This window comes from Empidonax traillii, unplaced genomic scaffold (assembly GCF_003031625.1).
Source record: "Empidonax traillii isolate 1590-97213 ecotype Southwest subspecies unplaced genomic scaffold, ASM303162v1 scaffold554:size495636, whole genome shotgun sequence".
NCBI classification, from domain to species: domain Eukaryota; kingdom Metazoa; phylum Chordata; class Aves; order Passeriformes; family Tyrannidae; genus Empidonax; species Empidonax traillii.
Window position 1 is genome coordinate 259,318 of NW_020955747.1, and position 27,190 is coordinate 286,507.

Genomic DNA, 27,190 nt, shown 5'->3' on the forward strand with positions numbered 1-27,190 from the left:
TAACTAAAAAACTACTTCCCAGTACTAATTTTCAACATATTTCAATCAGAATTTGGAAAGGAGTAGGAATCCACCACACCCTCCTGATCTTGTTCTTCCACAAAGTCTCTGCACGCAGAAGCAGAAAACAAACAAACAGCTTAACTCTCCTCTAAAGGAAAAAAAAAAAAAAAGCTGGATCTAACCTTTCAACATCTGAAGAACCAACCTGCATGCTGCATTCTTCAATTATTTTTCACCTTTAGAGTGCCTCTCACATTACTTTTCAGAGTAGGATAAAGGCAAGACAGCCTCGCTATTGCAGCATCCTCCTGGCCAGGGAGCAGAACCACATTTTACAGCCAAAGCAGAAGCTCTGAAGCTGCAGCCACCACCCAGGAGGGAGATCCCTACCTCTTCCCTCCTAGCAAAGCTGCTCCTGAGCACATGGAAAGAGCTCACATGGGAATCAGCCAAAATATTCCTTTTTCTTCCCACGGTATGACAACACAACTTCCAAAAGCTTACAAACAGCAAGTGTTATGTTTCACTTCACCATAACACCAGCTGACCCAATGTATCTAGATATTTATCAGAGAAAGAATCCCACCTGCAGTAAGTTTCCATTCCACCCACCACATACTACCTATTAAAAACATCAGGTTGGCATGTTCCAACAGGAACCACTATCACCCCTACCATGTGTAATTTGCAGGGAAGCATAACCAGTAAATCAAGTAGTAATTGTGAAAGCAACCCACATAAAGCAGATGCAAATTAAGGAAAACTTCCTTTTTTAAAACTACTTACTCCGTACTTGCTTAATAACAGGTTTCATAGGTTCCAGCCAAATCTGAAATTGCAGAGAAAAAAAATTACAAACTGACATTCTTATTTGAATATAATATGAAAGCATCAAAAGTAAATTTAAATCAAGCAGTAATTTATGAGTAGCATTTCTTCTGCAGTGCAGTAATTCCTTTGCTTTACAAACAGAGTAAAGCAAACTTATCTATTTGAATTGACATTTCTCATGCATCAGTAGAAAAATCACTGATCTGTGCTTAAAGCTCCTCTGGACAGAAAAAGAGCCCAGTCAGCAAAAGCACAGCCCCACTGCCAAGAAGGCAAGAGTCATGCCAAAACCCATGGCCTGACAGGAGCCAGGCTGCAGAATTACAGAAAGTCTGGAGAACAAGAAAAGGTCCATTTTTTTTTCCCTTTCCATGCTTTTTCTGGCACTCTTACCTACCTACTTAAGGGTTTTTACTCGTTATTAATTTCCCACCATTTTTTCTCTTTTGACAAGCACATTTTAAAAGAAAGACTATTGGTGTTCTTGTAACAGGAACATCCATAAAAGTAATGCAAAATATTCTGGATGCTCCACTTTTTATTTTCCCCACCCCTCCAAAGAGGAAACTGTTACAAGACAATTATGTTTGGTCCTTACTAGTTACTGCTCTGTCTGAGAGACAGATGAGGATTTTAAGAACGTTATTAGCCGCAGTAACAGTTCGGAAACCATGCAGAAGAACTGGAAACTAAACAAGTTTTATCGTATTTCCTCGGCTCAAGAGCAGCGTGGATTAGTGCCATTAGCACTCCCTATGTTCTCAGTCTCATTTTCTGCATGTCCTAAAACTAGAAAAAGTAAAAGGGAAAAAAAAAAAATGAAAAGAGGGTTTGGGGAACATTTTCTGGTTTAGAAGCCGCATTGTCCTCTTTGCAAGGTACAGGATAAGTGGCTAGGAGGCTTAAAGGTGTCAGCACTGATCTAGATCAATGATTTAAAAAGCTTGCAGGCCTGTATGCCTGCTGAGGTTTGTGTTGGAAAGAGGTTTGAGATGGCTCTTCAAGGGCTTTAATTGAAGGCAGAATTAAATAAGGATAAATATGAACGCTATCAAAGTTACACACTGTAATATGATTTTATAGGTGCTCCACAGAGCACACTTTGACTTGATGTTTCCCTTTCCAGAGGATAGGAGGATTTTATTTCTGTCCCTGAAAGTGGGAATATCAGCAGCTATTTAACAGCTTTATACATTTGCTGAGATTTTAGAAGCAGCAGGATCTGATTCCTCCCCTCTGTTTTAGTAGTTGTCATCATCTGGCGAGCGAAGCAGATCTACAAGAATCCAAGAGATAATCCTACAGGACAGTCCAGCAGACTTGGAAACTTTTAACATTCAAGGAACTGCATTCACCCAAGCTTTTTATTAAAGCTGAATTATCAGAGTACGCACCCAGTATGACTGGAGGTTCTGGAACTCAATTCCAAAGTAGTCCGATTCAATCAAATTCAGATGCTTGTAAACTTCTGTCAGTAATGTCTGGCCATAACATTTTGACTAAGGAAGAAATAAAAAAAGTTACAGTGAGATTAATATGCATAAATTTACAGAAAATAAAAAAACAAATTATAGTATCTTTAGAAACTGTTGAAAAATATCACAAAGATTTTTCACATCTTTTTTTGTCACTGTAACACACAAACATGGGCACAGCTCCACATAAAAAACCTTCACAGAACCAGAGGAACTGAGGCTGGAAGGGGCCACTGGAGGTCACCTACGTCCAGCCTCCTTCTCACAGCAGGGTCAGCCACGAGACCCGAGGAGACCAGCTGCAGGCTATTTGCAGCTCCTTCAATAAACCCACACGTTTGTTTGTGTAGCTGGATGGTGTGGTCTGCCCCAGCAGCACACCGAGCAGGGACTGCCAAATCCCTGCTCCATGCAGACCCCAACACCAGGGACTCCAGGGCCCCGTGCAGACTAGCAGGAACCCAACTAAATTCTCTTACACCACACTTGCTGTGGAGTCCTTTCGATGAATCCCTCCCTCAAGAAACCCACTCACCAACCCTTTTTGACAGTCAAGTTAGAGGCAAACCCACAACCCAAACACTGTCAGAAAGCAGCTACGGCAACATGGGAGAAAACAGGAAACTTCCACAGCACATCAAAACCAGCTCCCCTTGGGGCTCCTTGTTCAATCATCCCAGCATGTTCTCAGCATGACTGTAGCAGCCACCGCAAAAAAAAGAGCATTTATGAACCCACACATCAATCCATCACTCAGAGAAGGAGCCAAAGGGCTATCACACCTCTAGGTACCCATTCCAGCAACACACAAAACCTAGCAGGGTGCAGAGAGGTTGCACAGCCACAAAGCTACACCTGGGACCATGTAAGTGATCCTACAACTGCAGTGACAGGGTCTGGCATCATTCTGGTCAGCTGGGTATCTGACAGAACACGCTGGCAGCATTGATGCTACAGAGGTTTGTTCATGTGGAAGAGTCGGAGTGATGGAAGACTCCACAACTTTCCCATCAAAGCAGGCACAGAGTTCTGTAACTGACTCTTTAAACTCCAAATACTGCCTTTTTTTAAAAGTATTAGACATCCTAATAAGTTATCACAGAATGTTTTGGGTTGGAAGGGACCTTAAAGCTCATCCAGTTCCAGAGACATCTTCCACTATCCCAGGTTGCTCCAAGCCCTGTCCAACCTGGCCTAGAACACTTCCAGGGATGGGACAGCGATGGTGTCTCTGGGCTACCTGAGCCAGGGCCTCACCACCCTCACAGGGAAGAATTTCTTTCTGACATTTAATCTAAATCTACCCTTATTCATTTTAAAGCCAAACTAGCGCTAGAATTAGAATAATTTAATAAAATGTAAATGAAAATATCTGAGAGAAAGAATGGGCTACTTTAGGTTTAAAAAGTATAAAATATGGTGAAAGCTGGGGCAATCGTTTCATGTTACTGGGGTGCACAAAAAATTCAAAAGCAAATGTTTCTTACAGGAAAAAGATTAACTGTAATTTTTAAAACTATGCAATTCAGCTAAATGCCTCTGTAACACTTAACAAAACCCCCAAAACTTCAGTGAGAAAAAGTTTAACAGCTGTGCAGTGCTGCATATCTGACATAGCTTTGGTATTTGAACTGGTGTGAGTGGAGCTGACGGAATCCAACGCTGTAACCTCAGAGAAAAGCACAGAAACAGCACAGAACAACACGAGAATGGCTCATCCCTCTCACTCATCCTTTTACCACTCACATTACCTACAAGGGCAACCACAGGTGAGAAGCTTTGGTCGGGTGAATTCATCTGGCACAAACATAAGCCATTCAAAAAGGTTCTTGATATCACAGTGGCTCAGGCCACTGATGCTGAAACCCCCAAATAAAACTGCAACTCAGGTGAAGTGATCCAGTTTTTGGTGACTACAGAGGGTACAGAGATGCCTGGCTGAGGGATGACACAGTACGGGAGCAGGAGCACTCTCCTCTTTTTCTGAACAAGTCTAAAATGGCATTTTCTTTTTAAGAACACAGGTAAATTTTTTTTTAGCCAAAATCTGCGCTTACAGAAGGTTCTGAGGGTATGGGTTTTGCTTTTTAAATGGTGACAATGAAATAAAGAATGATACAAGTAATGGCAAGCCACATGTCCAGTAAATTACATTGTTGCTCTGTTGTCTCCAGACACATTTCCCAGGTAGGTTACAGACTCTGCCAGAGGGGAGAGATGCATTTTGAAAGTTAAATTTTTACCTTCCAAATTAAATACATTTCTTGCTATGCAGTTATGAATAAAGCTTCAAATAGTAACAGAAATATCTTTAAATATAGTAGGACTCTTTTTTTTAGGGTACTGATAAACACACATATGCCTCCTGCTCCCAGCCCCACAGATCCAAGAAGGGATTACTTTTCAGTCAGCAACATTTGTGGGGATGCAGCAATACCCTGACCATCATCATATTCTTCCGTGTGCAGAAGATGGGACATGTCACTTGCCTTTTCATGGAGAAATCTACTGAACTCTAGAAGCCCCTGACCAGGAGATGTCCTGCAACCCAAATCTCACTTGTGAAGCAAGCAGCAATTCTGGTTCCAGCCACCTTCTGTTAGAATTGATACACTTGGATTAACTTGTGAAAGGTGCCTGCTATCAATCAGACAACTTTTACAGCCAAACTGTGCACTGTGCTGATTAAGTAATCTATGTCCTGTCCATGGCTAGTTACATACAGGAATTAAAATTATCCCAACAGATCGTAATGCACAGGTTTCCCTCATTTAAACTGAGTTACATCTCTGCAGCTCCACCAAGCTCCATGCTTGAAGACAGTCCAGCTGCCTTCATCTCTCCAAAAAAACACCAAAAAAAAACCAAAAAAACAAAAGCCTGTATGCCACATTTCCCTGGTACCTCTCCTTCCAATGTCAAGCCCATGCTCCTTCAAGAGAAGCTGAAGGTGAAGAAATTAAGATGGTTAAAAGTGGGAGCACTTGACAACTGATCAAATTATAAAAGCATAAAATAATTTTGCTTGGGCTAACAACTGTAATTTTGGGTGTCAAGAAAAACCCCAGTCTAAGGTGAGTAGCATTTCATGTCCTTCAGGAGATAAATGCCACATTTTGAAAGAACAGTATTAATTTTATTTTGAAGTGAGTTTCAAAAGCTTGAGACAGAACAGGATTTTTTACTATTGTGCCTCAAATGCTGTGGGAAAACTCTTCTTAGAGCAATTTAGTTCCTCAAATTGTTTACTATGTTTATAACCATCCTTTCCAAAAAGCTGGACATTTTGAAGTGGACAAAAATGAAAGTGACATAGTGGGCAGCTCCACGTCACTGTTTTATTTGCATAAAAGCAGCACAAAGTAAAATATTTTAAGTAATTCCCTAATTACTGTAATTCTGGCATCAGGGCAAGCAGCTGCATGAATGCGTTTCAGAAAGGTCCTGCTTTCAATACAAATCCACAACACAGCATATTTTCCATTCCAAACTTCTCAATTACTCTTTATTTTCTGCCAAGACAACGACTACTGATATTACTGAATTATTTCACATATAAAGAAAGAAAAAAAAAAAGGTAAAAAAAATTAAATAGGCAGCTAACAACAGTTTTTCTCAGTGATTCCGTTCTGCAGATAATTACTGCAGCTAATTTTAACAAGTCATCATTAGAGGACTGTTCAGCACAATAGATTTATTTCAAATTGATTTGTTTATTCAGATCAAGCTTGAAAAGTTCCCTCAGAGCTGTGCAAGTGCAAGCAGGGTACCCTGACTGGTGGTGATGCCACAGAGAGCCCTGCATGGCAACAGAAGCAACACCTTCAGACCCTGCTCACTGCTAAAACATCATAAGGCAGGGAAAAGAAATTCATACGATCAAGCATTTTCAGCTGAAGTTTCTTGCCTGAAGGAGGTATCTGTATTTGTTGCTTTATCAGAAAAATAAACATATTCAATGTTAGCAATCTTTAGGACAGAGGAGTAAAATATAAATAATATTAAAAAGTCGTAAAACCAGTTATTTTTGTTTTATAGAATCATAGAATCAGGATGGTTTGGGTTGGAAGCAACTTTAAGTATCATCTCATTCCATGGGTAGGGACACCTTCCATTATCCCAGGTTGCTCCAAGGCCCATCCAACCTGGCCTTGAACACTCCCAGGATGGGGCAGCCACAGCTTCTCTGGGAAACCTGTGCCAGGGCCTCACCACCAACATCCCATCTAACCCTGCCCTCTGTCAGTGTGAACCCCCTATCCTGTCCCTCCAGGCCCTTGCCCAAAGTCCCTCTCCAGCTCTCTTGGAGCTCCTTCAGGCACTGGAAGGGGCTCTAAGGTCTTCCCAGAGCCTTCTCTTCTCCAGGCTGAACACCCTCAGCTCTCCCAGTCTTTCTCCAGAGTAGAGGAGCTCAAGCCCTTGAACCATCTCCCATGGCCTCTTCTGGACTCACTGCAGCAGCTCCACATCTGCCTTGTGCCATGACCCCAGAGCTGGATGCAGCAACACAGGTGAGGTCTCACCAGAGCAGAGCAGAGGGGGAGAATCAACCCAAGAGTTATTTGCTATTTTCTCAAATATCACAACCCACATGGCAGATCCTCTCTATGTGCCATAACATTTGAGCTCAGGGAGGAAAACAAACTGGGAACACACAGTCATAGCTCAAACAGTAGACCATAGCTCAGTATTATAGAAATTAATTCTTCTCTAACTCCCAAACTTGTCTTCCAGAACATCTTAACTTTCTGCTTCCACATATTTTAATTTAAAAACAAAAAAACCCTGGTACTTTCATAACAAGTAGTATTCTCATCTTCCAAAATGGACAAACTGCCCTTGCTCAAACTTTCCAATAAAGAAATCCGCTTTTGGCAGCAGTTAAGCTGGAAGGGAAAGAGAAAAAAAAGTATCAGTGCAAAAGTCAGGGGTCTGGAAAAACTGAAGAGTTATAAACTACAGGTATAGAATGGAAACACTTGAGCAGCCAGAGCCAGGGGAGCCACCGGTCCCCAATGTCAGCAAACACCTTGGATTCTGTGTTATAGAAATCTGCAACTGTCAGGAAATCAAACCCTCCAATAAATAGTGGATCTCCATGAGAGGGAGAAGTTTAGATTTGACGTCATCACTGACAAGAAGCCAACAGAGCCAACATGGAGCCAACACAGAGTGCCCTGAGAACAGCCAGAGCAAAGGGAACAGAGTTAAATAAAGGTCCCTTCACCAGTCATGGATTTTTATTGCTTTTTCTTCTTTGGGGGACTTCAGTGGTCTTCCTAAGGAAAATGTGATTTCTCGTTTTTGGCAAATTAAAAAAAAAAAAAATGGCAACTACACATAGACTTGTTATTTCCTTTCTTAATCACAAATATGCAAACATTTCAGTGAGTTTATAGCCCTGTTTATCTCCAGCCCTCCTGTAATCTGTTAGATCTCTGTCCAAATGCAGTGTGAGACAGAAAAAACACCCTCAAAACTCCCTGTTAATAACTATCATTAATGCCACACATAAACAAAACTGCATTTCTGAATACAGGGTGGACGCTTACATGTTTATTAGAAAGAAGGAAATAATCTAAGACGGCAAAGAAGACCATTTATTAACTTTGTGTTTTCGAGGCTAAAACAAGAAGACCTTACTGCTCCATATCTAGTATTTAATCTGCAGACTGAGAAAGTAAGAAATAGCTGCCTTCCTTTTCAGTACTTTATTGCTTCTTCAATTTTGATTGGATCAAGTGACTCCAATGAAAGCATTCCCTGCCTCCCCACAAAAATGGGTATCTGGTGACAACTGTGTCAAACTCTGGTTTCATGTGCTCAGCCAAACTGCTTAAGTACTATTTTATTTTGATCATCTGAGCATTTAACAATAACTTTAGGCTTCAATTCTTTCAATTTCTTTTTTAACTCTTTGTGAAGAAAAACAGTATTTTAAATACATTTGTTTTATCCACTCTTCTATATTGACAGGTCTCAACTACAGGTTACTTTATTGAGACCACACCTAGAGCAGCCTGCAGATCATTTAACAGCTTACAGAACACGGGATGCCCTGCTGGTGACAGCAGGGGATGTGACTCTGGTGCAAGGTCCTCATGCCCTGCAGTCCCCACCTGCCACTGACTGAGGTTCCCAATCCCAATTTCTAACAGAACTGGTCACGGAGATGACCCAGCAGACATATAAGGTTTGTGAAACTTCATCCAACCTTCTACCCTAGTCATTGGTATGAATTTATTTTTTTAAAACCTTCCTCCCCGTCATCCCCCAGAGAGCACAGTTCAGCTGCCAGGTCTCCCACTTGCAGCAGCAGTCTTCCAGCACCCAGCTCCCCTGATGTAGCCAAACCCTTGGCCAGCCCTGGTTTCCCATGTCCCTGTGCTGGTAGGGCAGCTCTGGACACTGGGAATCACTTCTATTAATGCAACACCGACATCCACACCCACCCAAGCCAGGGCCTCGCAGCATAGCTTGTACCATGGTCACAGACTGAACTCCCCCATCCTGAAAATTATTCCATAACTACTTCATCACAAAATGGGGCAGTGTGCACTTTCACCTTGAAAATGAGCTTCTTTTTAAAAATACTGTCTTACAGTATTTCTACACAGCACTGAAATCCAGTATACTCAAAAATGGAAGCTGCAAACACAATTACCAATGTCTAAGCTATTTGAAGTTCCATTATTGCACTCAATATTGGGCATATTTTTTTGTTTTAAAAATAAATAATTCTATGACTCCCTCCCCATAATTTTTTTTTGTCCTAAGATTTCAGTGGTTACTTTTGATGTGGGTTTGTCAGGGGTTTCTTAAGCAGAACCCACAGCCAGACAAATTATTCTAGAAATGGAAGCCTCTGGCTCATTTAATTAAAGCTAGCTTTAAAACTGTAATCATTTAAAGGTTCAAGCAGTGTTAAAGCACTTCACTGCCAAATGAACCAGTCCTACCCAACAAACATGCTTTTCCAGCGTGGCCAGACTCGCTGGATGCCTGAAAGTAGGAAAACAACAATTGGTTGACATGGGAAAAGATCCCCAAGAGGGAGGGAATTACGTGAACAGATTGGGAAATGTATACTTAGGTTGACAGCATATAGAGGCAAAAAAAATGGTCTCAAGTTTAAAAGTGGTGCCATGACGAAATACCTGTAGTACTTGGAATAAAACACACTGTGCTCAGAGAAAAATCAAATGGCACCACAGTTAAGCACTCAGTTCAACACACAGTTCCCAAGGGCTAGTTACAAACAGCCCATAGAAGAGCCATATCAAAAATACTGGCCACCAAGCAGAAATTCTCAGTTACTTTCATTACCTGGAGAGATAAATACAGACGTGAACCCCCAATACCTCTGCTTCATGCACTGCTCCAGACTACATGGGGAAGAGCGAAGTCACGCAAATTAAAACCCTGGAGCACTCAGACAGAGTTTCACAGGACAGTAGTACTGCCTGACGATTTGGTACCAGAATTGCTGCTTGCTAATAATCAAACATTCAAGTGATAACAGCAACAATATCACAGAGGAGAGCTGCTCTGGGGTGGCTGATCCCAAAATCAGGTTCATAACAAAAAGTCTAAACATCTACTTTGTTCACACAAGCTGTAAATCAGCATAACAAAGTGAAGGGACTAGTCATTAGCAGACTGATCACAATTTCTTCCCCCTTGAACTTTGCTACAAGCCCCTACATACTTGTGCAAACCCCTGCACCTTTCTATCCCTGCTCCCTCAGACGGGCCTGGTCACTTCATGCACTTAGCCTGTGGGTGCTCTGGGAACTTGCACAGTATCATTTCATGTCTATATATATGTATATAAATAAAACTACATTTTAACGTCCCTTTAAACACAGATGATATTTTGTTTTCCTTTGTTCATGTAAAAAACCATACTAAAACTGCAAGTCTTTCTCCATTAATTTTGCTTTTGCCTCAAAACCATCATCCATGCCAACATTGCCCAGATTTGATCTGGGCTTTCACAGAATTCCAGAATGGTTTGAGTTGGAAGGGGCCTAAAAGCCCATCCTGGTTCCAACACACTGCCATGGGCAGGGACACATTCCACCTTCTCAGGTTGCTCCAAGCCCTGTCCAACCTGGCCTTGGACAATTCCAGAGACGGGTCAGCCACAGTTTCTCTGGGCAGCCTGTGCCTCAGCACCCTCACAGGGAAGAATTTCTTCCTAATATCCCACCTAACCCTGCCCTCTAAAGCCATTCCTCCTTGTCTCATCAATCGAGGCTCTTGTCCAAAGTCTCTCTCCAGCTCTCTTAGAGCCTTTTCAGGTACTCAAAGATCACAACAAGGTCACCCTGGGGCCTTCTCTTCTCCAGGCTGCACAACCCCAGCTCTCTCAGCCTTCTCTCAGAGGAGAGCTGTTACAGCACCCAGGTTCTGTACTTCCCCTGCGAGGTGTTGTGTTACTCCAGGCTGACATACAACTCTGAGGAAGCCTGCCCAAAGGAAATAGTTTAAAACATAAAGAAATTAACACCAGTCATTAAACTCTACGCAAATGAGGTATTTCTATAGGAAAGGACAAACTCTCTTTTGTTTTATGCAAATTCAAAATTGTAAAAGCTTTCCTAACATCAATCTCCACTGTACTTTGAGCAGAGGCTCGATAACATGGTGATAAATACCTACACACCAGATTAGACAAGCCCAAGCTTTGCTAACTTCCCCCTCACCAGCAGGAGTCTTTTCTACACCCCTGGCTTCAGGCTACCTGCCTGAGAAGAGAACTGAGGGCACAGCAATGCTGTTCCTTCATGATTTCAGTTGAAGACATATCAGACAGCTCTAACAGAGTCTCTACAAAGCCTTTTCCCCCCGCCCTTTTCTTTTCTAATTCTTGTTTTTATTAATGAGTGACTGCTCTGTCAAAAAGAAGGGTTCTTCAACATCACAGCCTTGAAAAGTAAATCTCTCACGCTAGGCAGTGCCGCCATAGCAGAGCTTTTAAAATATTCAGTGTCTCCCTTTAACCAAAGTAGGCAACACTGCCCTTGCCCAAGGTGACTTTGGTTGTAAGGAGAAATGGCTGACACACAGATGTGCTGTTGCAACCCCGTTTCACTAAATGCACACCCCCAAGGCTGTGCTGCTCTGAACTGGCGGCACCACGAGACACCATCCCTGCTCACCTCCACGTCCCTTTTTTCTGTAGGCACAAACCTTAAGTTCCTCTGACCTGCTGCATAGCACACTGCACTTCTATAGCTGTCTTTAGCTGCCTGCAGGTTGTTTCTTGGTTTGGTTTCGGTTTTTTTTTTTCTTTCTGAGGCTCCATATATTCTACATATTTACCCATATGTGGACCCAACTTTGAACGTCGCACACAGCCAAAAAAGAGTTCCAGTGGACTACCTTTTATTTATGAATACAGCATTTCTTATACTTGTTCTGACTAAATGGCATAGGACTGTGGTAACACCTGACCATTTTCCTAAATGGTTTCTGTGTCTTAAGTTACAACATGTGCACACAATCAACTTTTTGTACAGGAATATTCAGATTGTTTCTCCTTTGCTGCAGCATAATTCAATTTTCTTTACACGTAATGGGACACCTAGTGTCAAGAGAACTGTAAAATAATAAAATGTGTTTATTACACAATTTAAGTTCACATTTTCCCTTAAAAAAAAAAAAAAAACAAACACAAATGAACAAAACACACACCCCAAAATGTCTCTCAATAAAATGGCTGCAGTTTCACCTTTCCCCACCCAATACCACATTCCTACATAGCATCAAAAAAGTCAAGCCCCCCCACACAAAATAACAGGTCTAAAAAAATATACAGTCGAATCAAAAAGTACACAAATTGCAAAGTTTCAGTTACCTTCATTTTAAACCCTATATTAACTTCAAATTTAAAATAGTGAATTACTAACTTTCTCTTCTGAGGTCAGACAAAAATAAGTCCTGAGGCAGTTTATTTGCCATATTTAGGAGCGTCAAACCAAAGCAATGACAAACATCTGGCTATGATTCTTTCTGGAATTTTGACTATTTCTTCCTGGCCAGGGAAGAAAAACACTGAGCTGACCAACAGCACCTCAGTTCCTCCAGCACAGCACTTAATAGGATTCAACAGCAGCCTGTCCCTCCGCTCCCCACATATTTAAGCTGTTAATACTTTCACAGTGCAGAGGGGAAGAGCTTCATGAAGGGAAGGTCTAAGCAGGCGCAGGGAGAGCAAGGCAGAGGTGGGAGGGCAGTGAATGCCAGAGTGCGGCTACACCCCAGAGCCACCGGCAGCTGCCCATCCCACTGGCAACGCGCTCGGGGTTCACCACGGCACACAGGCAGTGCTTTTCAGTGCCCACAATGTGATCTCACTTCGTAACATACACATTCCTTACTTAAAACTGCTCAACAGCAGCTTTTTGAGTTGCATGGGTTTCGCATCATCCCCACCAAAGTTCTCAGGGGCACCGAGGGTACCGCACGCAGTTACTGAGAGCAGCGCTTTGCAGCGCGCACAAGTGGGAAACACACTCTCCAGGCCATGGGAAGCAGACTGCAGTCAGATCACTTCCTCTGCCATCCCAAAACCCTCCTGCAGTCCCAGCCCAGCATCTGATTTCAGGGCTTCCGATGGCTGGTCACGAGCAATAGACATGCAAGGGGGAGCCACTTTCATGGCACCTTTCAGATAACTGCAAACTGCACAGAAACCAGAATAACCAGAGTTATTCTATTCTACTCCAAACTTAAGGATGGAAAGTAGCTTTGCACTTAGAATAATGTAATTTATAAATTTAAATAAGCCAAGGAAGAGTCATATAAGTGGACAGCAAAGACAGTATCTCTAACAGAGTAATCAAGTCCCTATTTTCAGCTCAGTATGGAATTAGCCACTTCAGTTTTGTAGTAATGTAATAGTTTCATAGGGTTACATCAGTAAACACCAAAGTAGATGTGAACAGTGAGAGGACAACACTTAATAAGACAATAAAGAGGGGAGTTAAAGTGTACTCATATCTAACTAGCCTGTTCTCAAGAACAGCAGCGGAGTGGAACATCTCCCTGTCAGGAATCCACTGGTGTCACAGGGAGAGGGACACATCACACAGCACCGCAGGGATGCAGAACATCATTACTTCATTTTATATTAAATTAAAAAAAAAAAAGACTTCTGTGCTCAAAACAACCCAAAAAGAATAGCATGGAAGCAAATAAATTCCAGTTTAAATCTTCCCCTTAAGTAGATCATGCAGGCAGACCTGACTGGATCTGCTGAGAGCGAAGAACCATGCTATGATTTTACAATGGCTATTACAATTCTACAGAATTCATTCTCCAATAGGTGAAATAGAGAAAAAAAATCTACTGTAATATAATGAAAAAGTATTTTTCAGTCCCAAATTATATCTGATGTTCAAGCAGAAGGAGAAGAGGAAGCACATGCCATTGAAGAGGTGCTAAACTCTCCCCAAAACAATTTGGTAAACTTGAAGAATAAAAATCTAAACAGCTTCTTCTGGGGCACTTCCTCATAGCATAGAGCATAATTCATGTAAGAGAATTTCCTACATAACACCTATTTCCTACATAAGGAACAACATACAGACCAACTATTAAACATCACATTATGGCAGCAATTTCATTAAATGTCATTTTGGTGAATTCAACCCAACCCAGGCCCTTCTACTTTAAAAGCCTGCCATATTTTTGCGCTGATCAAAGGCCTCCAAGTTTAATCTCTTCAGAAAATCTGGAAAGCTGGCAGAACTTCTACTGTAAAACCATGATTACTTTGAAGTGTGCCCACAGTCGGAACTAAATTGAATCTTCTGATCAGTCATCTCACAGTCTGCACAACCACCCTTCAGACAGACTTAGTTTGGAGGGAAGAGGTCAGGCACCCTGTGACATGGCAAATGCAAAATTAGAGCTGACTAAACAGGCTAGCTTGGCTGTAAAATGGGAAAAAACCCCAACCCGTGAAAATAATGAATATTGCAACCTGGCTTTGGATGGGTATATTTAATTCTCTTTTCTGTTTTGGGAGGGAAAACAGAAACCATAAATAGCCCATTTTCAGTTTTTTAAACTCTAGAAAACACTGAGCACTTCTCCACTCCCCCTAACATTCAAATCAGACTCCTTGAAGAACATCTCTGCTTCAGCATACTTTTAAGAATAATTCCCTCTTACTGATTAATAGAATTCCCAGCTAGAAAGCAAACCTTACAGTGCAGACGGGGAGAGTGGAGAGAGACAGTGGATTTTAGACGAAAGGTGGTGGAATGTAGCTATACTGAACTTATAACACACTGTTCTAGGTACATTGATGGGAGCACCCACCAACTCCTGTCAGGAGAGAAGCAAGTGTTTTAAACACATCTTGGAGAAAGGAGGGGATGACAAGTGAAAGGTGCCTGGATTAAGTTGTTATTGTGGCTACTCTGTGTATCCCATGTGGTTAAAAATGCTGCAGTGGCTCATTTTAGGCAGCAAGGCAATAAAAAAGGCTCCTGCACCAGTTTCCCCACCATGTTACGCAGGGAAGGGCCCCTCTAGGAGCTGATCCTGTGCCCAGTCAGTCTCCTGCACTGACACATCACCTTTCCCAGCATAAAGTCATTTGCTATTTGTTCTCACAGAAGAGAAAACTATTTGATCAGGGGAAAAAAGAAACCCAAAACCACCTTTTGCCATCAGCTACATCTCCCTGAGCAAGCAGGGCCAACAGCCCATGGGAAAGGCCTGTGTTCCACTGCACTACCTATTGCTGACTTGAATCGAACACAAAGCCCACAACATCACCTCCTGGTTTTACACTCAGTGAAAAAAAATTGAAAAAGCAAAGAGTGGACAAGTGGCACAACGATCAGAACCTCCACCCCTCTAGGACAGCTGCTTAATCACCAATTTCTCTTATTATTTAAAAAAAAACCTGTGCTAGCTCACACCACCTATTCAGCCACGTGGCTGCCTTTTCCTAACTCTTGCCCTCAATCCCCAAGTGAAAAATTCTCATTTTCTGTTACAAACAGTAGTCAACAGTTCCTGCTATCCTAACAGCTCACCAAAGAAATCAGGAGGCAGAGGGTCACAGCTTACTACTTCATGCCTGTTTGCTGTCATTGCTACCTCATTTAGACAAAAATGAAAGGCCACGGAGGCAGTGTATTAGCAGGACTCTAATGCCACAGCTGCTGACTCTGGAGTTTTTTGTGCTCGACACTCTGGGCCTGACCCAAGGCTGACCCCTTCTCCTCACCACTCTCAACAACACAGGTTGCTCAAAGCCTCATCCAGCCTGGCCTTGCACTGAGTTTCAAAATTACAGGGCTGGGGGTGTTGCTTGGGGTTTTGTTTTTTTAATTTTTTTTTTTTAATCAAAACACCAACGTCTACACCAACTTGGAAATATAAATAAAATCATCCTTCAAAAGAATCAAAGTCAGCAGATTTCCTAAAAAATATTCTGACATAATTTAAAGGGAAAAAAAGAGGGTTTTGTGTTCTGTGCAGTACATGCGGTGGGTTTGCAGTACCCTGTGTGTGCTCAGGTGGGAGGATACAGGCACAGTCTCACAAACAAACAAACAAAAAAAAGGCGAATTTCTTGTTTGAGAGTTGAACAGCTGGACAGAATCTGTATAAGACATTCCCAAAACCCACTATTTCTTCAGAACTCCACAGGCATATTTTTCAAATTTGGAAAAAACTCTTTTGAGTCTATGCAACAAACTAAGGCTACAAGTGCTAATTATAAACTACTGATTACAGATTTGATACTAACACAGAATACCTGATAGCTGAGTATCTTCACTAGAACACAACTGTCTTCTGACAACAGATCTTAGGCAAGCTAGAATTAAGCTGAGGTTGACACTGAAAATGTAACGAGAATTGGAAGAATAAAAACTTCCTTAAAAGCAGAATCCTCCCAATTTGAGGTCTGTATGTCTTATGGCAGCTTTCCCCAGGCACACTTTTAAATAAAAATTTTCAGTAACACTGACACTGCTTTGGTGCCTCCTTTCTAAAGCGTGGCAGCAACCAAAGACTTTCAAAGACGAACAAGTTTGCTTGAAGAGGATACAAACCATTAGAATACTTAATATAAATCAGTCACTAAGACAAAGCTCTTCTGCTCTCCCAGTTGCCAAACAGACAAAGCTGCATGTGGCTCAGGAAGCAAGAACAGCTTGGCAGGAGACAGTCGGTGTTCCCTCAAAGCAAACAACAGTGAAAGACTCTCCTTACAGTGTGCACTTATGTTTGAAGTCTGTTAAAAACACAAAACATCTGTTATACTTAAAAGACCTTAAAAAACAAGCCGTGCAACTAATTTCACTACTTGTAAGTAGGTAAAATCCCGACAGGAATCTTTATTCAGATATCGCCTCGAAGCACCCCAGCTCTGTACAGAGCCACATCCTTGTGAGCTTTACACCATCGGAGGCTCAGTGTACTCAAAATCAGGTTTCAATCTCTCTTACCTCTATGTCAAGTACTTCCACCGTGTTGTCCAACATCTTGATTTTGATGGGGAGGTCGCGCTCATGCGCTTTGGCAGGCGACGATGCCATGGCAGAGGAGAGGTTCTGTCCTGGCTCCAAGGTACTCACTCCTGCAGTTTTCTGGGCACCCAAACGAGAGCCCGGCGTCTGCAGAACTCTGTATGTTCCCTCTATCTCTCCCATCTTCCAACAGTGAGCAGAGCCTAAAGAAACATGGAAGAAAACAGATGGTTACAGCCTGAAAGATCTCCCGCAGACATTCCGTGTGAAAATACTACCCACTGAAGCGCTAACACAAAATCCTTATTAAAGGCTCTTTGTCCCTCTAGCAAAACCAATAATAAGGTAAACAAAACTCTGGTCAAAGACAGAAATGTTTAAGGCCAGATTGGACAGGGCTTAGAGCAACCTGGTCTAGTAGAAGGTATCCTTGCCCATAGCAGGGAGTGGAATGAGATGAGCTTTAAGGTCCCTTCCAACCCAAACCATTCTATTATGACTAAAATCCAGACACTGGGAAGAAAAAGTAGCAAGAAAAAATAACCATTCAGAAACATGGTTAGGAAACAGGATACTCAAACCTCTGCCCTCCACCCTTCTGACACACTATTTTCTGATGAGTTTTCCTGCTGATTGGGCTCCCTACCACCAGCAGCATGAGCGCTGCAGACAGGCAGTGAAGGGTAAGACAGGACTGTGCCTCTCACCTGTACCCAACCATCCCACTGACCACACCCCAAGATAACAGGAACAATTAACTTTCTCCATTACCAAAATGATGACTCATACAAGACCTTAAACTGCTGGCAGCTCAGAGCCTTCATCAGGCACTGGCTGCAGATAACAGTTCCTCACCTCATTAGCAAACCTGCCCAGATTAAATCAGTGGGCAAAAATCGCAATTACAGAGACCAATGTTAGTTCAACTAGGCCGACTCCTACACCATGAGTCTTGCTGTCATGGTTTGGTGGCAGTTGTGCAGAGCCAATGTTTAATTTGACATGGGGAACAAGTCCCATATGGCTCTCCCCAGCTCTCCCACGCCACTGGAGCAGTGGTGCTATTTGCACAGGGATCACAGCAGGATCTACATGGAAGGTGAGGCATGTGGGCTCAGGGTGCACCACAGCCCCTGCCCCACGCTCACCGCTGGCACAGAGTATTTGGCAGCAAGGTGCAAGGAGCTCAGCAGGAAGGCTGAGGCTTCTCGGTGCTTTTGGGTGCGTTACCCAAATACCACAGTGTGTCTGAAAAATCCAAATTATGTGGGTACTGCAACTGCTGAGCCCACCACAGAAAATCCAAGGGAGTGTTAGGTTATTGTTTTGTCTGAAAAGGAGAGAGGCAGCTCATGAAAACATTCCTTTGTCCCTCTGTACTGCAAGTAGGTAGGCAGCCTGCTGCAAGGATTTGAATGGAGCCAGCCTTACATGTCCTTACAAATTAGCGGGGAGTGATTTAGGTTTCAATCCTTACACATATAGAGTCTGGTCAAATATCTTCCCAGCTTACAGACCAGTGCGTTTTAACATTATGGGGGATTTTATTTTTATACTTGCAGACCCCTATACAGATAAACTTCTCCCAGGAGGGCAGACAGATGCCTCCTACCTAATCACACCCACCACAAGACTTGTTTGGCCTCTGTGAGTGCTGCCTGAGCAGGGCAGCTGAGACCACCAGAGAGAGTCTCCAACCTCCCAGCTGACCATTCATGTGTGAGAATCACAGAAACTCTGGAAAAAACTGTCAGGTCCAACCATTAATGCAGCACTGCCAACACCATCACCAAAACACATCCCCAGATGCCCCATCCACACACGTTTTGAACACTTCCAGAGATGGGGTGTCCACCACTGCCCTGGGCAGCCTGTGCCAGTGCCTCACCACCCTTTCAATGAAGCAATTTTCCCTACTGTTCAACCTAAACCTCCCCCAGCGCAACTTGAGGCCGTTTCCCTTTGTCCTGTCCCTTGTTCCCTGGGAGCGGAGCCCGACCCCCATCTGGCTCCCCCCTCCTGTCAGAGAGTTGTAGAGCGAGAAGGTCCCCTGAGTCTCCTTTTTGCCAGGCTGAGGCCCTGCAGCTCCCTCAGCTGCTCCTCACCAGGGCTGTGCTTCAGATCCTTCCCCAGCTCTGCTCCCTTCTCTGAACATGCTTCAGGGGTCCAAAACTGAATCCAGTATGAAGGATGATCTCAACATAAAAGTGGGCACACACTGTCCAGTGTCCAACTTACCAGCTTGGGTGACAAATAAGCAGAGAGTTTCTTACTCAAAGAAACTCAAAGTGGTTTATGTGTATTTTTGCTGAACTTCTTGGTTTGTGTGGCCACACAGCCAAGCAGAAAAACTTTTAGCTCCGAAATTTTAAAACCACCTTAACAGCAAAATTCAGCAGAGAGATGTGCCCAGGTTACATCTTTTAAGTGCTGATGTGAAGAGAAACCAGACCTCAGTGTCATCTGTATCCTCCTGACACCGTGTCCCTTATCATGTAACTGCACTGTAAGGTTTTTGTTGGTGCCTTTCAGGAGCCCATGAGCAACTGGAGCTGCCCAGGATCGGTCACACTCCTCACGAGGCTGTTTATTAGCCACCTGCTCCTAAAGTTAGTGCTTCGTGAGCACCTTCATCCCCTTCTGAATAAACAGCTCCTGGAAGGGACAGACACTGCAGTTACTCAAAAGGGAAAAAATGCAAGCAGCGACAGCCGAGGCAGAACACAGAGCAGCCCCGTGGCAGAAGCCTCAGCAGCCTTCCCTCCAGCTGGAGCCAGCCGCTTCCTGAAGGCAAGGCAGGCAGGCAGGCCACCCAAATCCGGACTAATGAGGAGCTCCTGGGTATTCTCACTGGCTCTGGTCACCCGCCAGGAGAGACCAAAGTTTCAAACAGAAACTGCAGATGTCAAAGTCCTTCCCCACAGGTGGTAACAGGAAAAGTGAACTCAAAAGGGCTTAGCCTTGTGTCTTGCTGATGACACGTTCCCAAAAATATTTACCCTGGCCAGCACATATTCAGATTTTAAAGGCCTAACAAGCACTAGGCGGAAAACACAATGTGCAGAAGCAAGTTTGATCCCCAGAAGAGCAGTGCTCTGCCTGCTGTGGCAGCTGGGAGCATGTCTCCATGCCACATCCCATTCCCTGCCAGAGCACCCCTACTGATGCCATCATAACTATTCACAACCCCCAAATAGTCTCGTCTGCTCCCACTGCCTCCAAAACCCAATGTGTGAGGAATGTTACCCAAGCCAAGCACTATTTCCAGTTTTACCACCAATTAGAGTTACCTATCATGTTTTATGTACTCTGACTACATATGACATTTCCTAACAAGAACTGTTGTGCCATGGTTTGAGAAACACTTCAGTTGAAGGGGCTGACCACATGAAAGGAGGAGGAAAATAGACCAGTGAAGCCTGAGAAATGTTACAAGCACCAGGAGGTTTTACAGGCAGAGCAGACTGCCGCACAGCACTGAGAGCCTCCTGCCCCGGGCAAGCCACAACACAGTCTCACCACAGAGAAACTAAAATGCAACATTATCACAATATTAGTGGTTCTAAGATAAAAATCTGCCTTCATTGCCCCTCCCTGAACTTGTCTGCACCTAATCCTTGTCCTGATAATTTCCTATAAACAGGGACCAGCCATCAAACCTATATCAGCTCCCTGTTGCTCTCAGCCCTAAGTAAAGGAGCATATAAAACAAAACTTAAAAAATTTAGGTAGCTGTATATAATTTTTCTTTACTTTTTGTACTTTGTATTTTTTGTCATCTTTTTGAAATAGCTTTTAAGTCGCAATGAGCTTCATCTTCTACTTGGATGGAATAAACTTATTTTTCAGAAGCAAGACAGCATTTTCAGCTAGCAGCAAATCTGGAAAGGCAGCTTACAGCTGAGGACATGCAAGATCATAGAAACAGAGCGGTTGGGGTTAAAAGGGACCTTAAAGCCCATCTTGTTCCAACCCCCTGCCATGGGCAGGGACACCTAGATCAGGTTGCTTTGAGCCCCATCTACCATGGCCTTGAAAACTTCCAGGGATGATACCGAGGGCTTTCAAAGGAACTCCTCTGAACACAGCATCTTTTGGTTAGTGACAGGGTCACTGTGATGCTCCATCCCTCCCCCCGTGCAGAAAGCAGGTCTGAAGTAAGGCCAGTTTCCCCGCCGCCCAATGTGAGCAGGGTGATCCCTGCCTTCCATACAAAGGGATCCCCACTGCCTGAGCGTGGCAGGAGCATGCACGGAGCAGCAAGGAAGCACTCTCAGATCAGGCCCCTTCAGCCACCAGAAGCAAACTTTCTTCTCTCAGCTTTCTCGCCGAGCAACACCCACCCCTCAGCATCACTACACCGACGCCCCAGGAACCCACCCACGGCAGAGAAGAGGCACGAACACTCCGAGCGGCCCGCTGTGACAGCAGACACGTCTCCGCGCCAACCGGACCCCACACTCCCCTCCGACCACCGTCCCTCCACACGGCCGCGAAGGGAGGGTCTCACGGCTCTCCACACGCCGGCCTGGAAGCGGCGGAAGCGGCGGACGCGCAGGCGGGGCGGGGCGAGCCGAGCCGAGACACCGGCCTGGGGCGCCGCTCGCCGGCGGCGCCGCTCCTTCCCTCCCTCCCCCCCGCCCCTCTCACCTCCCGCCCCGCACACGCTCTCCCCCCCCGGCCCCGGCTGTGGGATGGGGTCGATCCGATCCCGCTCCCGATCCCCGCTCTCTCCTCACCTCCGAGCCGGGCCTGTCCCGCCGGAGCCGCCGCCGCCGCCCGCACCGGTCCCACGCTGGCCCCGCCCCGTCCTGCGTCCAGCGCTCCCATTGGCTGGTGGGGGAAGGGGCGTGGCTAGTGGAGAGGGGGCGGGGCCAGCGGAGATGGGGCGGGGCCGGCCCCACCCGGTGGGCGGTAACGGGACCCGGGGCAGCCTCGGGGGGCTCCGAACGGAGCCCCCCGAGGCTGCTCCGGGTCCCGTTACCGCCCTCCGGGTGGGGTCGGCCCCGCGTATGGATCACCACCGGCATCGCCCCCTCCTCCCGCCCCGCCGCGCATCGCATGTGCACAAGGAAACGCCACCCCTGGGGGTGACACCGTGTGCCAGTAACCAACCTCCACCGGTTCGGTTCAGGCCGAAAAATCTTACACGTTCCGTTCTTAATGAGTGTTTTAGGTCCTCGTGTCTGGTTAAGTTTCTCACAGGCGCGTTTTAAGCGGGGGTAGGGAGAGCCTCGGCGCTACAGAAGGCAGGGGTGCGCTTGCGCCCAAAATCCAGCGCGGAGGTGTCTGGGCAGGGGTTGGTTGGTGGCCAGGAGCATGAGAAATTCGAGGAGCCACCTTGTTTTCTGAGAACTTGAGCTTTTTCACAACGATTTGAAAATCAGCGTATTAACATGGCATATGACTTTTGTAAGAACAAACACACACAAATCGTGCAGAACAGCCCTTTCAACCTGAAGCAACTTCACCGCGCTCACCCACAGAAAAAGGCAACTCACAAATTTAATGAGTTATTCCTGACTAGCAGCATTCTCACGTCTTCAAAAGAACAAAAGACACGAGGTTTTAAAAAATATATCCCATGATTTGTTTTCCTTAAAAAGTGAAACGGAGCTGAAGAATCTCATGGATACAAAAAAAAAAAAATAAAATAGGAAAGTTGCAAAAGTATAGCCAGCATTTTAGACTACTCTATTCATAACATCAATTATGATTTCAATCAAGTGGAGTGCTCTCATTACTGATACAGCTTTCTCAGTGTTCTCTTTGCGTGCCATTTGCTTGGCTCTTCCATAGGCAATGGAAACTGAGCAGGCAGGTTTATTTGCAACTTAAGTGCTAATACAGTTTCACATCCTTCCAAGTGCTTCAGAGTCATCTTCATTTCAATCACTTGCTTTAACATCTAAAAAGAGCACTAAAGTTTTCTTGTGCAAAAAAGCAGCTGCTGCTAAGCCGGAGAGCAAATAACAAATCTGATGTGATCACTTTAAAAGCCACATATGACCATGCTAAGGTAGACGAAGCAATAATTACAGATAAGGCAGAGGCTTTAGAAATGTCAACTCCCTGCTGCTCCTCTTTATGCTTCACTCTACAGTCGAGACTTTTATTGCTCACCCAAAACACAAGTAATTTACTGTGCTGAAACAATCCAGTAAGGAGAAGGCACAAAGGTTCAGCATGTTTAAGTGTCCACATCCCCAGCATCTCTGTCTTAACGCTCAGCTCCAGGCCCGTGTACCAAGTCCCTTTCCAGAACTCTTGGAGCCCCTTCAGGTACTGAAAGGCCACAGTTAGGCCTCCCCAAAACCTTCTCTTCTCCAGGCTGAACAATCCCAATTGTCCCAGCCCTTCCTTATAGCAGAGGTGCTCCATTCCTCTAATCATCCAGGTGGCCTCCTCTGGATTTGCTCCAACATAGCTGTGTCTTTCCCACGCTGGGGACCACAGAGCTGGATGCAGTGTGTATATATATATATATAAGAGGAGTCACCACCTACTTTCACACTTCTACTTGCACACTTAGAACCAGGCTGCAAAGAGACATATGGCATCACCTGCCACCACAGGCAGGGGAAGGGACAAGAAGCGACAAGACTTGAGTTTTACAGTCTAGAAGGTGACAGCTCTACCCTCTGTGATTCCTACTCCCAACCAAACATAATACAAATAGGAAGTGCCTTGTCAGGCTGAACCTCTGTACTACACACCCAATCATTTAATAAATCCTCATCAACTCTAATAAAAAACATGCTTGAGATGTGATGTTTGGTAATTTTGAAAGCTGAAAGAGAGAGTGGATGGCTATCTGACCCACTATACCCAGACTCAGCAGTATGTTGTTCATGGTTACCCACAAAGACCTCTGAGCTTCCATAACACCCATGAAGTCAAATTTTCCAACCATCCAGGCAGTGTTTGAAGCCTTTACAGCAGGAAGAGGGAAAGTTTAGAGAACAAAGCTAGAAGAAGAATGTCATCACACATGAAAGCCAGCTGTTGCTGTTGGAAGGATGCAGTGTCAGAACAAAGCACAACTTTCTCCCTGTGAGAAAGAAACTGATTACAAGCTGTAACTCACTCACTGAACTAGTATAACAGATAATCTATACCATATTCTCCTCTTGGCCTGAGTGAGATAATTAGAATTGCCCTTATACTACACCATGATGTCATCTCTTTCTTTAATCATCCTCTGGATGAGGATGGAGGAAGTCCTTCAAAGCAGATTTCTTATCAACCAAGAAACTTGGAAAAGCTTCTTTCAGAAGCCTTTCAGATCATTCAGATCCTTCACCATGGCAAAGAGCAACTCTGCAGGCTGAAAAATTATACCTATTGCTGATTTTGTCAGCATATACTTTCCAAATACACACTACAAAGCTCTGTGTCTCAGAGGTCTCCCATCTCATAACAGCAAGGCAAGCAGTTTCAAAAGCTTACATTATGTCTCCCTTCTGTCTAGGAAGATGGATTGTTATGGGTTTCATGACAGTTAGGTCACTGAAAGCACCAGAATCCCTTCTGGGGCAGTTCACAGAGCTTTGACTGTCCCAGTTCACTGTCGCTGTCCTACTTTGGTTCAAGCCAGTGTCTTGTACAACAGTTCTCCCATCCATTACCACCTGGAGGTATTCAACAATTTGCTTTAGACATGCTTAACCCAAGCCTAAGCTTGGGTTAGTGTCACTTAGGCCTAACTGCAAGGGCTGAGAGCTTTCTCCATGGGATGATCACTCTTTCTTCCATCACTTTTGAGGACCTGGTGTCACATCACCAGCTGCAGAGCACCTCAGAGGTCCACCAAGGGAAAAACTCGCATTTCCATAATGGTGTTCACATCTTAGATAGACTGCCATGACAATTAGTTACCACCCTGGTCATGTTCCTGGTCTGGAAGTGTTTCAGCCCTGAAGAATTCAGCAAAGTACTTTGCAGTCTGTGCAGCAGAACCAGACAGAGACTAGTTGTCTTATCTCACCGACCCATTTTTTGGAATGCCTTCCACATCAGAGTAGAGATCAGTCTAGATGGATCAATAAATCATTCCTCAACCTGTCTCATCACTGATTAACAAGTTCTCTACCAACAGTGGCAAAGAACACCAAATAGCAAAACCAAGGCAATTTCAGTGATTATAGTGTGGGGCGTTGTTCTGTACTCGCAGCCCACTAGTGGCCCAGATGGTAGAAAAACATGAAAAGAGTGAAAACACAGAATTCGATCAATCTCCAACTGTCATTAGCAAATGGTAAAAGACTCAAGTCAAGGTGAACAGGAATTGCTGGATAGTGGGAGATATAATCCACATGATCAACACAAAGAATGAACAACACAGCCATACCTGTACATACCACTTTCCAGAATTACTCTCTCACTCCAGGCTCACTTACTGTTAAAACTGATGTGCAGGCACAGGAAAATTACTGTTCTTCCACAGCAATAAATGCAGAAACTTCAAAAAGGGGCAGAATGCACCTCCTTCTACTGGCAGAGAGAGAATGGCAAAGGCACTCAGCATTAACAGTACCTTGCTAAACCAACTTGAGAAACTGATTTCCATGCTACAGATATTTGCAGTCTCTGTGGGGGGAATTTTCCACTTCCAATCTTAAATACCACTGCTCCCCAACAATCATTCTCTACCACTTCTCAGAGAAGGAAGTCTTGGGGCTTTTCAGATTGCTCCCCTTTGGGGCATTTTTCAAGAGCCCTTCTACACACATTGCAACTACCAATTATATTGGCCTTTATAAAGTGCAAAGTCCACCAGCCTCAGCCTGTGACCTAGGATTAAACTCTCAATACTAACCGATTCTTTAGAACACGTCTGGTCACTTGTGTTCAGGAAAAGTCTGCTAACAGAAAAAAAAACCCGAGAGGCTGCAATCCCTTTTTGCAATCACCTACTTTGACTTTCAGAATTGTATCTGAATTTCAACTTGGCTCTCATGGTGAAAGTGGCAATTAGAACAAGTCAATTAAGCACAGCATATGCTCATACCTGCGCACAGAGACTCACTCGCTCGGCAGCTTCTCTCGTTCTGATTAGTGAACTTGTCCAAACACGTCCTCCCTACCCAGAAGGTTCAGCCTGTAGCCAGCAGCAGTTCTGAAGCCACAGCACAAAAATCAAGAGCGTAGACAAGCTACAAGCTGCAAAGAGAAACGGCTGCTAAGCCATGGCACTGGAACAAAAGTGCAGGCAAAATCTGACAACTGTGTCTCCTGTGTTTTTCATCCACAAGTAAAAGCTCAGGCACAGACAATCCCTTATTGCCCCCATGTGGTACATCGATCCTATTGCACAAGAGCACAAATTCCTAGAATTACACTAAATTTGCTTTGAATTGAATCCTAAGTTTTTTCGATAGATGTTAGTTCTGTGACTGTAACAGCTTAAATGTCAAGCAGATACTAGTCTCTTTTACAACTACACCTTTTATTTCTCTCTTACATGTAACAGGCCTGCGCTGTGAGGATAACCAGGCATGTCTGAAGCAGCAAGGCCTGAAAAAAAACAACCCATACAACTGGGAATGTCAGAAAGTTCCGTTCTTTTTTTATTTTTAAATCCCATTGAGGTTAATCTCATTTCCCTGCCCATCAAATCAAGCTGGGATTTGTTACATCAGAGGAGCTCCAGTCATAACTTGTACTGTGCCTCAAAGATCTACATCAAAAATTTCTATGTTTGAGGGGTGGGGAACAAGACATTCCCAAACAGAAACCACCACTCCCCCAAAATCTGAAATTTTGACAAGAAAGCTCACCTCACCTTCACGATTAACTTTAGTCAAAACAACTACACAAAAGCCCAGTTAATAAGGATTTATGTTTAAAACAAATAAAGGAGAAAAAGGCCTAGTTCTATTTGATGGATAGGACACTTCAGAATAAAAAGATAAAGTTAGAATCTCTATACATTAGACACAGCTAAGCCTGGCAAATATTTTACTGCCAAATAAACCTGAGCTGAGGCTTCAGGAACACAGATTGTGCTGCCTTAAGGTCCTTTCAGAAATGAGGCAGCCAAACAGACTCCTGGCAAACCAAAGCGGCAGATTCCCCACTCTGCTCCCAACCAAAAGGATTGTTCCAGCTGTTTGTGCCAGGACACAGAGCATGGCAGTCCCACTGCTGCTGAGAGCCAGACTCCAAGGTGAGCCCATCTGTCAGACACATGGACAACTATCCCTGCCACACTGTGTTTCCATGTTTCAAAGCAGCCTGAGACTATTTGATGGGCAGGAAAGAAAGATTCAAACCAGTTTTCTTGCTCTGGGTAAAAACTTTCAAAGAGAGTAAAATACTCCTGGAGAGCCAAATCACATGTTCTCTGCAGGGCAGAAGCTCTGAACTCAGAGCAAGTGC

General features: G+C 44.2%; 1 protein-coding gene across 5 annotated transcripts in view; it reads right to left on the reverse strand.

The window, feature by feature from the left end:
• FARP2 (FERM, ARH/RhoGEF and pleckstrin domain protein 2) overlaps window positions 1-25,547 on the reverse strand; it is a 68,660-nt gene extending 43,113 nt beyond the window's left edge. For 3 of the 5 annotated variants that reach the window (XM_027897697.1, XM_027897696.1, XM_027897695.1), the window contains exons 1-4: window positions 25,347-25,547; window positions 16,790-17,013; window positions 2,229-2,333; window positions 790-832 (exon numbers count right to left, since the gene is read on the reverse strand). In XM_027897697.1, coding sequence (XP_027753498.1) covers window positions 790-832; window positions 2,229-2,333; window positions 16,790-16,993 — 352 coding nt within the window. In that variant the 5' untranslated portion in view covers window positions 16,994-17,013; window positions 25,347-25,547. Of the gene's footprint in view, window positions 1-789; window positions 833-2,228; window positions 2,334-16,789; window positions 17,014-21,549; window positions 21,587-25,346 lie in introns of those variants that run through there. The other 2 variants (XM_027897693.1, XM_027897694.1) reach the window with 2 other exon arrangements.
• Between the last annotated feature and the right edge of the window lie 1,643 nt (window positions 25,548-27,190).